The sequence below is a fragment of the Manduca sexta genome, chromosome 28 (genome assembly GCF_014839805.1).
Source record: "Manduca sexta isolate Smith_Timp_Sample1 chromosome 28, JHU_Msex_v1.0, whole genome shotgun sequence".
Taxonomy (NCBI): domain Eukaryota; kingdom Metazoa; phylum Arthropoda; class Insecta; order Lepidoptera; family Sphingidae; genus Manduca; species Manduca sexta.
In genome coordinates this window covers 4,683,013-4,699,069 of record NC_051142.1, presented here as the reverse complement: position 1 = coordinate 4,699,069, position 16,057 = coordinate 4,683,013, and the positions used below count along the sequence as shown (strand labels likewise).

General features: G+C 35.4%; 3 protein-coding genes across 6 annotated transcripts in view; 2 read left to right on the top strand and 1 right to left on the bottom strand.

Moving 5' to 3' along the window:
• Nucleotides 1-4,533, top strand: part of LOC115444883 (hormone receptor 4) — a 60,626-nt gene extending 56,093 nt beyond the window's left edge. For all 4 annotated transcript variants that reach the window (XM_037444563.1, XM_037444564.1, XM_037444562.1 and 1 more), the window contains one exon: nucleotides 178-4,533. In XM_037444563.1, the coding sequence (XP_037300460.1) occupies nucleotides 178-258 (81 nt within the window). In that variant the 3' untranslated portion in view covers nucleotides 259-4,533. The remainder of the gene's footprint in view (nucleotides 1-177) is intronic.
• Nucleotides 4,534-6,994: 2,461 nt separating this feature from the next.
• On the top strand, nucleotides 6,995-10,012 carry LOC115454403 (eukaryotic translation initiation factor 3 subunit I). The gene is made up of 5 exons (XM_037444609.1): nucleotides 6,995-7,139; nucleotides 7,283-7,509; nucleotides 7,910-8,042; nucleotides 9,036-9,203; nucleotides 9,479-10,012. Exons 1-5 carry the CDS (start codon nucleotides 7,137-7,139, stop codon nucleotides 9,935-9,937), a joined length of 990 nt encoding a protein of 329 aa, XP_037300506.1. The 5' UTR covers nucleotides 6,995-7,136; the 3' UTR covers nucleotides 9,938-10,012.
• A 178-nt stretch (nucleotides 10,013-10,190) lies between these two features.
• Nucleotides 10,191-13,937, bottom strand: LOC115454404 (serine/threonine-protein phosphatase 6 catalytic subunit). Its single transcript, XM_030183140.2, has 6 exons — nucleotides 13,611-13,937; nucleotides 13,138-13,283; nucleotides 12,506-12,647; nucleotides 12,207-12,361; nucleotides 10,691-10,803; nucleotides 10,191-10,446 (listed from the first exon to the last, which is right to left on the bottom strand). Exons 1-6 carry the CDS (start codon nucleotides 13,773-13,775, stop codon nucleotides 10,256-10,258), a joined length of 912 nt encoding a protein of 303 aa, XP_030039000.1. The 5' UTR covers nucleotides 13,776-13,937; the 3' UTR covers nucleotides 10,191-10,255.
• Between the last annotated feature and the right edge of the window lie 2,120 nt (nucleotides 13,938-16,057).

Sequence of the window (16,057 nt, the reverse complement as noted above, 5' to 3'; positions counted from 1 at the left end):
ATATCGCAAAATCTAACTACCATTCGAAAGCGCTGATACACTGAAGATAACAAATTTATACCCCTTGTCTTGGGTCTCGGTGATTCAGTAACAAACCAGGCACAGTTAGAAAGTTCCTTCCTTGTTAATGGAAAGTACACGATTTCACAACTGAGATGTCGTTTTCACCATTCACAGATCCAAGCGGCGGCGAACCTTTTGCTCGAGAGCAAAATGTTCTACGTCCCCTTCGTGCTGAACTCGGCGGAGATCAGATAGTATATGGCGCAGCAGGGCGTCTAGTTCTCGATGTACGAGCGCGCGACCCCCCGCACGCGTCCTGAAGCCTGCCCCCCGCCCCGCCGCACCCTCGTCTTATGATCGCACCACCCTGTGTTCAGTGCACCACCACACAGCACAAGAGTTCGTACAAAGGTTCCTATTCGGGCTGAGACAGTGAGGCTCGTGCCGGACGCGCCGGACTGGCCGTACTGGCCGGTCGGAGCCGGAGCCGAAAGCCTCTGCGTGAGTGACGAAACTGACGAAGAGTCGCGAGGATGTCAGTGCGGTACTTTATACCTTTGTTGAGTCAATGTGTGTTATGGTTTAATGTTTAATAGAGGAAATAAAACGTCCCAATTGACAGACTGATTTATTATTAAAATAGCTGTAATATAAGGTACCAGGGACTTGAATGAGTGTTTTATATGTGGTAGCGTATACTATTTAGTGTTAAATAGAATAAAATATATGTTATGTTACTATTTAAAATTTGTCAGTCGGAGAATCGCATAATATATTATTTCTGTAAATATAGAATATAATTTACAATTTAACATGTAAGATGTTGTTTTAGACAGAATTGTTTCTTGTAAATGAAATATCGCTGTTTTAGTTTGCATTTTATATCATCTAGGATTAACCGGTAGAGTAATTGCTGGGTGTGTACTGTGTAATATCAGAATGTTTAATTTAATTTTATATGACTTGTTCGTACGTAACGTAAGTAGCACTAAGTACCTACTCTCAGTGTTTACCAAGACTGCTTGTATACAACTTTACTGTTTATACACTAACATAGATGGCGCCTCGTCGCGCTCGGTTCTTTTAGTCACAATCTATGCATTTTTATTGCCAATATTTCGCATAACACAACTATGCATACGTTTCGTTCTAAATATTTCACTTCAGATTCTGGTCTAACTAGATGTAAGAGTCCAGCACACATGTGCGTGTGCGTGTGCGTGTGTGTGTGCACTCTCGTTGCATTTCTATTCTGACGATGTTATCTTTGTGTGTGTAGGTGCTTTAAGATTTGCTGATCTTTTGCTTCCTTCGATGTGTTCAAATGTAATTATGCTCAATGACCCGTGTTTCGTTCGGATACTCAACATATTATTGTAATACAAGTTTTCATATCAGTAATTAAAAATTATTTGGCTATTTTGCACCGAGTTATTTTAACACGCACTCATGCCATAGCTCAAGAGTCAATAATGTCTGACGATCTGCATGTCATGCTGACCATTTCATCCTTCGCCACATCAGCCCTCTAGCATTCCTGAACAGTCCAATCATGTCCATCATTCTATAACGTCTAACAATGTCTACTCATATATATTTTCACGAATCAACCAAAAGTGTAATCATTATCATCTAATAATAATCATGTAACACTTAAAGCAGTCATCTAACATTATATTAACATAACAAAAATCATAAAAATAACAAAAAAAATCATAACCACTTCTAGCGTTGTTTAAAGACTTACAAAACATAACACTGTCGGTATAATCACTGCCTATCATTTTTAAACTTATTTGCCGTAATCTTTAACTCTCGTATTATGTAATGTTAAAATTGTAATACACGTTCCAACAACGGTGAACAGTTACCATTAGGTTTAGAGGGCAATGTACGCCCTGGCTAAAATAATTAAGTAATTACAACCAAAAAGTTCGTTCTAAGGACTTAGGTTCTAGTTTAATTAGATTTGTTTAATCGCCAACAGTCGCGGCCAACGTCACTATCGCGTCGACGTCATTAGATACATCAGTTTGAATTCATTCTCGAAAACAAAATTCAGTTCATAAAAAAACAGTTTTAGAATACAGGTTGTGAACATAGAAAATCGGACGACAGGAGGTATCAGTACCAGACAAACTGCGTCAGTAGCCGAACATTCTAGAAAACATACAATTATTATTAGTGAATCCTGTTACCTAAACGAGCGACACACGTCCGTTCCTCATCGTGTTACCATTAGTTAAGTGTTAGCGATTATATGTGTTTTGTACATTATATTTAGTTTGAAATACAACCAGTTACAATACTGCCATCAAATGCCTAAATAGATTTTTTTCAATTAATTTCGGTTTAATGTACGTTTAAGTGAATGATGGAGTCGGTGAAATTATTAGTTCTTTGTGATAGTGAATCAGTGATAATACATCGGGATGCACTCGTTTCACATAGCGCCTAGAGACGCCCGCGTAACTTCGCACGCCGCGTCTCCTAGCGTGTTATCGAGTCTCGTGCGTTCGCCTGTATTCGGTCTCAATGCGCGAAACTTTCTCGACAATTCGGTAACTATATTTATTTATTGAATTTTATCTAACTTAATTATAATTAATTAGTTCATAAAAAAACAACACCATCAGAACGACGGTGTTAAATCTAAAGTCTGAGGTAAAGATGCCTTTATAGATTTTTAAACGTGTAATGACGGAAACCGTAATGTAACTATAATCGCGAATCGTGCATCGTTCTACTAATATATATGTAAATGATAATGTATGTAAGTAATATTGACACTTATTTTGTTAATAGCGTAGAATACATACTGTTAAGACGAAACTAACGGCAGTGTATCGAAATGGGAACTAGATTTTTAAGAATGTTATTGGCGTTGTACAAAGGATTAGTATTGTTAGTAATAAAATGAATTGGCGCATTACTGGCGAGTACCTAATTAGATTAGTACACGAACAGCCCTCAGAGGCTATTACATACATAATGTACATACAGATTATGCTTCGACGGGTAAGAATGCCACTCGCTTTTCGTTGCTCTTCTAAATTTATTTGCTGTTTTCGTGGGATAGGGCTTATTCGCCTTTTTCATCTTGTTTGAAATTTTAACGTATTTTATATGAATATCGAAATTGACTGACCGAAACAGACAGAATTATTAATGATTTGCTTCTGCTTGCTGTATGTTTTTAACTGTTTGTATGGAGTTAGAACATTAGATCTCCTATCTATGATCCGGGAAATTTCACGGTGGAAACGACTTTGAAATAACTTGTGTCCCGTCGAGTTATTTAGAGGCTACACACTTAACAAACTATTTAAAACTTCGAGCTTATGCAACTAACCCTTTTTTATTTTCATACGAATATCCATCTATATTAAGAGGTCAGGCCAATGAACTGACGTTTCGAAGTTCGAATTCCCGACCTTTGATACAGCATGCATAAAAACTGGGACACAAGTGGTTTTAAATTCGTTTCGTAGATAAATATTACGAAAATATTTTGACTGATGTAGGTAATGTAAAAAATCATAATAATGTTAATATATTTATAAGGGTGTAACAAAAACTTAATGCATTTCACAATTTCTTTACAGTCCATAATGAGAATAATTAATTACAATCTAAGATATTGTGACGAAATATTTTCACATTCGTAGAATAAGGTTTGTTGTGTATAAAACTAGCGTTTCAAGTGTTTCGGGTAAAAGAAGGGTTGAAATTTTGTGTACATTAGACATTGTGTTAAAATAGTTATCAAAACGAGTGTAACACGGTAAGAGAATATATATTTGGAAACGTTGACGAGTGTTTATTGTATGTAATTCATGTCACAGTTGGATATTTGAACTCTATGTAACATAGATATATATTCTACAAGTTATCAATATTTTATTCAACAGTAAACATACTTTTTGTTACGTTTATAGCAAACACGTTTCGCTTGTGTTGTTCATTTGTTTAGTAACACTGCCACTTTGAATTTATCTATTACCTATATGACCCATGTTCAGTAAGTCACAGATTACTCTACACGCCACGGAAGTGCTTCAGAAACACATTCAAAATAGACTAAAAACCTAAAATAAGAGTTCTATGTGGTTGAGTGTGCTGTATTTCACGTATTTAGTTGGGCTCGCTCAATATGAAGACTTATTGCTTTCAGACCTAGCATGTACTTTTAAGTATTATCGATACCTTAGGGTTCTATGTTTACACGTAGCAAATCACATTAGTTGCTGATTGCTGTATCGTTCTCGATGGATTAAAGGCTGTTAATTCGACCAAGTTAAGATATACAGTGACTGTTACGACATAATCTGGTGTTTGTGTCTATCTGTCTCGTACGAGTGGTGCGCCGGATGATAGTCAAAGGATGTGTACTGGTTTGCCAAGAGAAGTTACCTACAGTTGTGTTTAGTTAGCGATGCATAACGTGTTTGTACTTTAATTTGTTTTTTAGTTGTACTCTTGGAAATCAATGGTTAATAATTTAAGAAAATAAAATGTATGTGAAATATGTGTTGGGATTTATTTATCGAATACCCTTTTAATTACCAAACACAGGTCATATTAAAGAACATTTTTTGTATATGCACTTACTGAAGCAAAATAAGACACACTATTTTTTTTTTAGTAAAAATAAAGAAAGCGCAATAAAATCGTCGTCAGTTGTTTCACTTATTATATTACTAATAGAATGCTCCGAACCATACCTAGGATAATGCTCTTAAAGAAATCATCTAGCGTGGTATAGGTGTAGTATAGATCTAGTAGCAGCTGACAATCGACGCGATGTATAAATGCTTTTGTTTTTGAAAATAACACTTTGCCAATAGTTATGTAAGTACTTAAACCGTTGAACTAAAATAAAAAAGTGTAATTTTCTAATTAAATAAATTAAAAAAGATTTGATATTATAGATACCCTAATGCCATTTTTACTCTAAACTACAGCTATGGTATATAAATAAAAATATAACAAAATATTTTGGTGATCAAAATCGTTATTCAATATTCATAGTCAATTTTTGGGACGATGTTATTAAGAGTGACGACACCTATGTGGTTTCATTTAGTAACACAATGTCGAGATAAACTTTTCTACTTATAATGCCCAAACTACACTACACTAATAGTACACTCTTGGTACACGCGCCTAATACTTGTACACTTTGGACACATTACATTATTAATTGTACTTGAGCGTTATATAAGTACTTCGGATGCCTTAAATTTTATCAAGTCCTTATAGGTGCCTTATATTCTTTATACACTCTATAAGTAACTCATCTATACTATTATATAAAGCTGAAGAGTTTGTTTGTTTGTTTGTTTGTTTGAACGCGCTAATCTCAGGAACTACTGGTCCAAACTGAAAAATTCTTTTTGCGTTGGATAGCCCTATGTTCGTGGAGTGCTATAGGCTATATATCATCACGCTATACCCAATAGGAGCGGAGCAGTAATGCCTAATCTCAGGAACTATCGGTCCGAACTGAAAAATTCTTTTTGCGTTGGATAGCCCTTTGTTCGTGGAGTGCTATAGGCTATATATCATCACGCTATACCTGATAGGAGCGGAGCAGTAATGGCTAATCTCAGGAACTACCGGTCCAAACTGAAAAAATCTTTTTGCGTTGGATAGCCTTTTGTTCGTGAAGTGCTATAGGCTATATATCATCACGCTATACCCAATAGGAGCGGAGCAGTAATGGCTAATCTCAGGAACTACCGGTTCGAACTAAAAAATCATTTTGTATTGGATAGCCCTTTGTTCGTGAAGTGCTATAGGCTATATATCATCACGCTATGACCAATAGGAGCAGAGCAGTAACGGCTAATCTCAGAAACTAGGAGTTTGAACTGAATAATTCTTTTTGTGTTGGATAGCCCTTTGTTCCTGGAATGCTATAGGCTATATTTATCATCACGCTATGCCCAATAGGAGCGGAGCAGTAATCGCTAATCTCAGGAACTACCGGTTCGAACTGAAAAAATATTTTTGTGTTGGATAGCCCTTTGTTCCTGGAGTGCTATAGGTTATATATCGTCACGCTATGACCAATAGGAGCGGAGCAGTAATGAAACATGATGCAAAAACGGGGATAATTTATTAGTTTTGAGAGCTTCTGTTGCGTGCGCTGCGTAAACGGTTAAAGTTATGCAACAATAATGTATGACGGGATTGTTCCTCTTAAAAAGTTCTACAAAAATATCATAAAACAAAAGTCCCCCGCTGCATCGGTCTGCCCGAACGTGTTAAACTTAAAAACTACCCAACGTATTAGGATAAAATTTGGTATGGAGACAGTTTGAGACCCTGGGAAGAACATAGGCTCCCGGGAAAATATATAGCGTGACTTTTATAACGGAAAACTTTAGCCCGAAAAACTTTATAACGCGGGCGGAGCTGCGGGCAAAAGCTAGTACATTATAAACATTATAATACTTTCTACGCCATAAATACTTCATACACCGTACACTTCTAAGGTTTCAATCCGCATGAAGCAATTAAGAATGCCGAAGTTTTTTTAAGAAAATAGTGTCTTCTCCCCAGCTACCCTGGTACGAACCGGCCTATACTACATATCAAATAGAATTATAATATATACTTTCATACTTAGAACAAATACTTATGCCTACTGCGTGACAGCACTATGTCAGAAATAAAGAAAAAGTCGTAAGTACCCAATTCTGTCTGTAATAGGTACTATCGATACAAATAAAGAACTCTACGGCCTAATGCTACTCTAGGCGATAAAAACAATGACATGAAAAATAAAATATTACATATTTGAATCAATTTATTAACTTTTAACGACATCTTTTGTTATAAATTGGAAACAATGTGCATTAAACTTATTTTTATAGGTACGTGTATCCGAAACTAAACGTACTGTAATAGTTTGTCAATGGCTTTTTGCTTTTTGTCTACAGTCTATGTCTTAGGCTGTATGGCTGAGAGCCTTTGCCTTCTCCTTAAGGAGTAAATCAAACCAAAAAAAAAAAAAGTCTATGTCTTTCTTTAGCTGCTGTCAAATTTGTCAGCCTCCTGCCACATGCCAGCAGATCGTAATTTACAGTGATTTTATTCGAAAAATATACTATAATTAATAATAAAACATGGTATGTATTTTCCATCAATATATTCGCAACAAAAAATGCGATTGAATTCCTCACGTAATGATGTTTCGGCTCAGTAATTTCTACAAAACATTGCTCGAAGGATTGACATATTTGTCATGATTATGAATAATTCGTGTTTTTAGAAACCTCTTATGCTGCAAGGGCACGAGCGTGCCATCACACAAATCAAATACAACCGTGAGGGTGATTTGCTGTTCTCCGCTGCGAAAGATTCGAAACCAAACGTATGGTGGTCTCTAAACGGGGAGCGCTTGGGTACCTTCAATGGACACGGTGGCGTCGTGTGGTGCTTAGACGTCGACTGGCAATCTATCAACCTCATCACAGGCGGTGGCGACAGTTCCTGCAGGTACCAAATAATACACAAAGATTCCATTCTGTTTGTATAAACATTTGTTAGGTTATCTTGAACAGTAATAAGGTTTTGAATTAGCATGCAGCATAGCATACTCTATATTGTGTGTGACTACGGAATTTCAATATATAATTATTTTAATTGACAAATTCCATCAAATACATATCAACCATTGACAGGTCAATTAACTTAAGCAACATTAAGTTGTATTCATATTTCGAATCATCGCATTTTTCTCAGTATTTAAAGCAAATTAATTTTTTCTGAAAAATATTTAAGTGAATTAGCCTGGCAACCGCCAATATATTTTAGAGCCTTTTATTCAGTTTGTTAAAATTAACTAAATAAACATAAGGAAAATGAAATTAACAAAACATTATTTCATTCATTATAGATTATGGGATCTGGAGACTGGCAAGAACATAGCCACAATAAAAACAAACTCATCAGTGAGGACGTGTAATTTCAGCTACAGTGCTTACCAGGCCGCATATACTACTGACAAAGCCATGGGACATCCCTGTGAGGTATGCTTGTATATACAAATTATTCCCAGTGATGGGTAGACAATTCAAAGGGAACCCAACTCTTTTACGGTTTAAATACATTTTTAATATAAAGTGTAATCAATATTACCTATACTCGTATACCATTATAAATTAGATTTTATGAGATATTATAAAAAAAAAATAGTCGATGTCTTTTTTTTCTGTTTGTCTTATAACATAATTTTTATCAAATTATATATTGTATGAATGTATTAAAACAAACAAATGAGACAGAAAAAATTATAATATTTTGTTACATACATTTATTTTGAGTAATACTCTTGCATGTTTGTGAAATTAACGTGTCATATTATGTATCTTATGCCACTATTCTGAATACATATTATAGATAATTATTGCCTGATATTAAGTGCCTCGACAGCCCATAAACATAAACCCCATACTTTAAATTACACTACATGGTGCTATACAATGTTGTGTAAATTATCTTGACACATTTGGCGTTAAACCTGTAGGTACAGTAATTCATTAAATAGGATATTTTCTTGAAATGGGAACAGAAAAGCGCTTTTACACTGCTATTAGTCAACAAGGAGATGTATAGAATATAACTATGTTAAATATTTTTTGGTATGGATACTTGCCAATTAGGAATTACATGACAAGAGGAAACTGTTTTGCATATTGTATTAATACTACAATGTTGAGTCATTATACTGTGCTTAAAAATATATGAAATTATTGAGGAATAAATAATAATTATTAACAAATATTGTGATTAAAAATACATACTTGCATTTGAAGAAATACAATTTTTTTACCAAAATTATAAATACAAAGTTTTGTGATGATTTGCTAGAAAAGTACACAAAGGATTTTTTTTTTCTTAAAAAAGCCAGAGGCTTTCTCTTTGTAAATCTCCCGCACCAACAGGTGCAGACAAAGATGCAAGCTACACCTATTATATACACACACACCCCACAATTATTATAATATTTCATTTTTTCCCAGGTCTTTATCATTGACACAAGGACCATTGATGAATCTATGTCTACCCAGTCCCCCATACTCAAGTGGGAAATAACAGATTCTAAAGTGACATCCATGGTGTGGGGCACTCTTGATGAGACCATCATTACCGGCCATGAAGCTGGTGACCTTATCCAGTGGGACCTTAGGGTGTGTATTTTTTTGCATATTTGTCAAAATATTAAAAACTGGTAATAGGTCTCATTATAGATTTTATAGATACAGTGAGATTTTAAGACATTGGCTGAGACATCAGCATCATTATTTTTTTCATATTTTGTGATAGCTTTGATAGCTTTTTGTGCTATATTTGACGAAAATTCTAATAAATGTGTATAGGGAAAATACTACTTAACAATCAATTTGCTTAGCTCAGGTTAGTAAAAAATTGTGAAGGTTTTATTTAATATTAATAAATTTTTCAGACTGGCAAAAAAGTCCACTCAATAAAGGAACACACCCATCAAATCAACGACATGCAACTGTCTAGAGATGGTACAATGTTCATCACTGCTTCCAAGGATCAATCTGCCAAACTGTTTGACACCAGCTCCTTGGAGTTGCTTAAAGAGTACAAAACTGAGCGTCCTGTGAACTCGGCCGCGCTCAGCCCCATCCTGGACCATGTGGTGCTTGGTGGTGGTCAAGACGCTATGGAGGTCACCACCACTTCTACCAGACAGGGAAAATTCGATGCCCGTTTCTTCCATCTAGTATTTGAAGAGGAGTTTGGCCGTGTGAAAGGTCACTTTGGACCTATCAACAGTTTAGCTTTCCACCCTGATGGTAAGAGCTACGCCTCTGGTGGTGAAGATGGTTATGTTCGTGTTCAGAGCTTCGATCAATCATACTTTGATTACACTTTTGATTACAATAGAGAATAGAAATCACATTTAAAATACTGTCAACACTAATCATTTTTTAGAAAACAATAAAGATGAACATTTCTATCTTACCAATGTGTTGTTTTATTTGGGCTAAGCTTTGGCAGTTTATTTTGTAAGAAATCCAAAATCTACATTACATACTTTTGTGTTGTAATTAGTAATAATTACAACACTCAACATTATATTCTAACTACAGGGTAGTAGGTCAAGTAATGTTCAAAAATGGACCATGAGAGAAATAAAACTTTGATTCAAATAATATATAACAATTTATTTATACAAAATGATATTTTCTCTTGCAAAATACTTTAAGGCTTAAAGGAAATATGGTGTAGTATGTTGTGGAGGCACCTCTCTCTCGCTGTCAGGGACGGCTTGGAATAACTTAGCATTCCTGTCGTTAACCGTGTTGAACTCCAGTATTGACGCTACGTTACCACAACGGTAGCAATAGTTCGGCGCCGACCATACCGTCACTAACCTTTTGTCAAACATGTATTTATAACCTGAAAATAAGTGCATTATTCTTAGAATATTTTACAGACATAATGGTAGAATAGATCTTTAGCCTTCATTTAAGAAGAGAAGAAAAAAATATCACATTGTACATCAAACTGGCTAGACATGATCGAATTATGTGAAAAACAAAATTAAATTGCCTAATGATCATGTTATGATTAACTTCAGTAGCAGATTGCAAATAGGGGTCTATTTAAATAAGTAGGTTAAAAAGTGAAAAGTCTCACAAACCTTCATTTACTAATTGATGAGCCCTGCATATCAATGTTAAGTTATTGTAATTCATGAATAGTTCTGTAACGTAACTGCCAAACAACCATCCCGCACCTCTGGGACTTACAGACCTGGAATAGAAAAAGTTATTTAGTCAGTACCTAAGCTTTCTAAACAGAATATAAATATTAAAAAAGAGACAGAACATATAAATAACTAGCTTTTGCCCGCGGCTCCGCCCGCGTTATAAAGTTTTTCGGGCTAAAGTTTTCCGTTATAAAAGTCACGCTATATATTTTCCCGGGAGCCTATGTTCTTCCCAGGGTCTCAAACCGTCTCTATACCAAATTTTATCCTAATACGTTGGGTAGTTTTTGAGTTTAACATGTTCGGGCAGACCGATGCAGCGGGGGACTTTGTTTTATGATATATTTTTTAGAACTTTTTAAGAGGAACAATCCCGTCGTACATTATTGTTGCATAACTTTAACCGTTTACGCAGCGCACGCAACAGAAGCTCTCAAAACTAATAAATTGTCCCCGTTTTTGCATCATGTTTCATTATTGCTCCGCTCCTATTGGTCATAGCGTGACGATATATAACCTATAGCACTCCAGGAACAAAGGGCTATCCAACACAAAAATATTTTTTCAGTTCGAACCGGTAGTTCCTGAGATTAGCGATTACTGCTCCGCTCCTATTGGGCATAGCGTGATGATATATATAGCCTATAGCATTCCAGGAACAAAGGGCTATCCAACACAAAAATAATTATTCAGTTCAAACTCCTAGTTTCTGAGATTAGCCATTACTGCTCTGCTCCTATTGGTCATAGCGTGTTGATATATAGCCTATAGCACTTCACGAACAAAGGGCTATCCTATACAAAATGATTTTTTTAGTTCGAACCGGTAGTTCCTGAGATTAGCCATTACTGTTCTGCTCCTATTGGGTATAGCGTGATGATATATAGCCTAGAGCACTTCACGAACAAAAGGCTATCCAACGCAAAAAGAATTTTTCAGTTTGGACCGGTAGTTCATGAGATTAGGCATTACTGCTCCGCTCCTATTGGATATAGCGTGATGATATATAGCCTATAGCACTCCACAAACAAAGGGCTATCCAACGCAAAAAGAATTTTTCAGTTCGGACCGGTAGTTCCTGAGATTAGGCATTACTGCTCCGCTCCTATTGGGTATAGCGTGATGATATATAGCCTATAGCACTCCACGAACATAGGGCTATCCAACGCAAAAAGAATTTTTCAGTTTGGACCGGTAGTTCCTGAGATTAGCGCGTTCAAACAAACAAACAAACAAACTCTTCAGCTTTATATAATAGTATAGATATGTAGCTAATTAATTCTTAATAGGCACACAAGAATACTAATTCATCAACATTTATGTCAGTTATACCTGTAGATAGACATTGTGTCCAAACAGGAATTGCTTTTCAATCAGCATTTTGAGGTAGCCATAGGCCCATTGTGACCATCTGGCCCTAATAAAACTCTTTTCTAACCAAACTTACCACATCTTAACATCGGCAGGATCTGACCACAGTAAGTCACATAGAGCACCTTTATGTGGGATTTGCTGATTTCTATCAATGCACCTGATCTGATCTAACATCGGTATTTCTGGAGACAATCCACCATGTACACAGAGCACCGTTTCATCTATCAACTGGAAGAGAAAAAAACAAATTGAATGCTTACAAATGGAAAACAATATTTTCTTTGTATATAACATGCCACCCCGATAGGCACTGGGATCTACTTCCTGAAATTATAGTTACTTAATTCTGTGCATGGTACTAGTAACACTTACCGCTGCAACTGTGAGCAAATCAAATACCCTACAACAATCTTTCCAAGCATTTGCATTTCCATATTTGTTAAGGCATTCATCATAGAACCCATAAACTTTTGTTATTTGACTTGTTTCATGATTTCCCCTAAGCAAAGTGATCCTGAAAATACATTATTGGACTTAATTTAATTTACAAAATGAGCAAAATCTAATTTTTTTTTAATATGTACTGCTTTAATAATGTGATATTTTCTCTTCTCTGAATTTGAATTGATAGTCATCAGTGGCACCCTTAGCAGACAAAAGGCCCTGGGCAGCAGCAAATATAAAAGTGTTATGATTTCAACATCATTGTTAAGTATAGATGCTTTCATGGTGAGCTAAAAAGATTATCAGTGAAAGCACCACATGGGCCCCTCCTATACCTAATGTGAGGCTCTGGGTAAGACCACCAATGAAAGTCAATGGCACTATGTTGGGGATAGTATCACCATTCCATTTGATTTCTGGTTTGACATGTTAGAATGAACTTATCTTGAAGTTAGCATATAAAACATCTTTAATGTTAGTTAATTTTCTTCCTTATTTTCAATAAAAGTACATAGTTATTAGTGTTTTCATGTTAAATATTATAATTATAGAATACTCACCTATCAGGATATCTGGCCTTTAATGCCATAAGTAATGTTAAAGTTTCCAAACTGTAGTGCCCCCGATCTACATAATCACCCATGAATATGTATTTTGTATGTGGTACTTGACCACCAATGTGGAACAGTTCCTCCAGGTCATAAAACTGAAATATGTGCAGTGTTTAGGCATTTGCAAAACTTATTTTATTATTGTGCTAAATATCATTCTTATCTCATTGTAACCAAATCTGTACTGATAAAAATGTAGTTCGAATGCGTACAGGAAAATAAACTTGATTGCTCTAAAATTCACATATTGTAACGTTATTATAATTAAATGGACTAGAGCATAAATCCAAATGGAAAAAATAGTAACAGACCATCCCCTTGGTAAACTTTTGAAGTACCCAAAGTGAAAAAACTTGGAAGAACGTAAAAAATTACCCAAAGTAGGCAATACAAGGAATAATGTACGTAAAATATCTATTTACCTGTCCATGTATATCACCACAAACGGTTACAGGTGTCTGAACCGGCTGGACGTTGGGCTCTTCCAGCAACAAATCGCACACGATATTGCAAAGTTCCCGTAAATCATCTTCAGGAAGGTATTTACATCTTTTTGCGATTTCTATCCATTTATCAACGTCATTCATATTGATTTAGTATTAAAAAACAAAGCGTATTTATGATAAATACACGAACGAAATGTCTTGTTAATTTTTGCTTTTGTCACTTGACAGTTGACTGGTTGATTGGATTTGACAGTTTTAAATTTTCTTTAGGACTGTATTGTCACAGATAAAAAAACAAACGTCTAAATTCTACGTAGTGAAACTCAGAACAATGACAAGCATAGAAGTAACATTATGACATTTGAGTGTACTCTGTCTTTGACAGCAAGAAATTTAATTGTGTTGCGATCCCTTCTGACATCTTATCGATATCGATAGATGCTTTGTCTATCGGCTATGGTAAATTCACAGACCTGCTAAAATAAACACTTTTCGGTCAGTCAACTACAAACCGTTGCAAATTGCTATTTTAGTTAAAAGCTAAAAAAAGATATCAAAACCCTGATTTGGTATTGAAGTACCAAAAAAAGTCTGGGTATATAAAAGCACTCGGTAAAAAGCTGTTAAATTACAATAAATTATAGAACTACCGGCGTTCTTCGAGCTAAATTTTGTCCAATTTTCATTTGCTATTTACAGCAGTTTCCATGCCTTCCGAAACGTCATTTACTAAACACAAAAATGGTTTAGCATTTAGATTATTAAATTAAGAAACTGTTAGAAATTTCGGAAGGAATGGAAACCGCTGTAAGTAACAAACAAGAAATCGGCCGGAATTTCGTCTAGGAGAAAGTCAGTACGCCTTCTGTTCTTTTCTGACTTTCTTAGGCATTAAAAGATACCCAAGAGGTGGGATTTGACAGAAGCTACTAAAATCGGACAGTAAAATTAAAACACAGCGGTATCATTCATGTCACATATGTTTGATAACTTATTTCAATGTTAATAAAACTTTGTCGAAATGCTTAGAGCAAACACGGTACTGTTTTTCCAATGCCAATTGGGACGAGCTATGGCCACGATCCATTTTTGCCTCATAGCATCATCTGTAGGGAATCTGCAATGAAACACATTGTATGAAACACACTATGAAAATCAGATAGTTTCCTCGACCCCAGCCTTCGCGCACGGTTTCCAAGTGGCTTTTACCACTACACCACCGTATATTGAAAGTAAAAGGCAATTTATGCAAAATAGTAAACTACAATATACCAACATTTATGTTATCGAAAGAATATGCAGCACAACAGTATTGAACACTACGTAAATTGGTAAAAAAAAAAACTTAATAATGACTGGATCGAATGGCCAACAGCAGATTATAATATGACTAGAGCCAATGACATTTTACAAATAGACGCGTCATATCCTAATAAAATTGCACATAAAAACAGCGGAGTATTTACTATAGTCACAGCCCTAGCGGCTCGCATCGATACGGCCCGAGCGAGCCCGAGTGGTTCCGAATGGGCCCGAGCGTCGGCCGCCCCGTCGCCATGACAGTCGAATGAAATGCATTTATTAGTTTTAAAAATTATTTAAATAGTGTATACTTATTACTAACGTATGAAATGAAACGTTTTTCATTCACAGTTGGAGTATAATTTGTACATCGTCTAAAAACACAGGAAGGCATTTTATTTATAAAAATACAAGAAGTTAGTAAGCAGACTAGCCGCGACAGTGGTTGGAGGTTCAAAGAGAATATAATCACTACGTTTTAAGAGACAGGACTTAATACAAAGTAATAAAATCGAATTTACATGGCGTATCAATACCAATATCATGGAAGAATACGTCAGGAACGTCAAATAACAATACTACCAACTGAACAAAATACATAGTAGTGAGCACTTTTTATCGATATCGATAAATTCTACTGGGTGGGAATCGACGCTAATGCTACTTTGATAAAATTCATATTATGTATTTTCGAGTCCACATTATCAATCCAACTCACGCTATATAGTGAACATTTTAGCACTATAATTACAAGGCTGGCCTAAAATGAGGACTCGAAATAAAATGAAAAGCTTTCACATTTTGAATAATAATTGTATTTTAAAATAAAATCCTTCATTCACCATGTAGGCTAATATAGTTGCATTTATGATAGGTCAAGGTACAATGAGAAAATTTAATTATAAAGTCAAAGGATGGTGACACTTCTTTTCACACTCATTGTTTATAAAAACATGGCACGGAAATTCAAACAACATTTCATCAGGAAGTGGATCCGCTTTCAAATTTTTCGATGGTATGGCTGACTTTCTAAGGCGATTGTTCTTTTATTAAAGTCTTTGTTATTAAAGTGAGAACCACACACATATTTCAAAGTATGCAGCTTTTCTCTGGGAACATAT

Bases quoted from the DNA above. Each gene is read 5' to 3' on its own strand.
- LOC115454403 (XM_037444609.1), top strand. The intron at 7,510-7,909 runs GTACCAAATAAT...CATTCATTATAG, and splicing joins GGTGGCGACAGTTCCTGCAG to ATTATGGGATCTGGAGACTG. The intron at 8,043-9,035 runs GTATGCTTGTAT...ATTTTTTCCCAG, and splicing joins CCATGGGACATCCCTGTGAG to GTCTTTATCATTGACACAAG.
- LOC115454404 (XM_030183140.2), bottom strand. From the start codon at position 13,775: ATGAATGACGTTGATAAATGGATAGAAATCGCAAAAAGATGTAAATAC. The intron at 10,804-12,206 runs GTAAGTTTGGTT...TTTCTATTCCAG, and splicing joins CCTGCCGATGTTAAGATGTG to GTCTGTAAGTCCCAGAGGTG. The intron at 10,447-10,690 runs GTTTGTGAGACT...ACTTATTTTCAG, and splicing joins TCATCAATTAGTAAATGAAG to GTTATAAATACATGTTTGAC.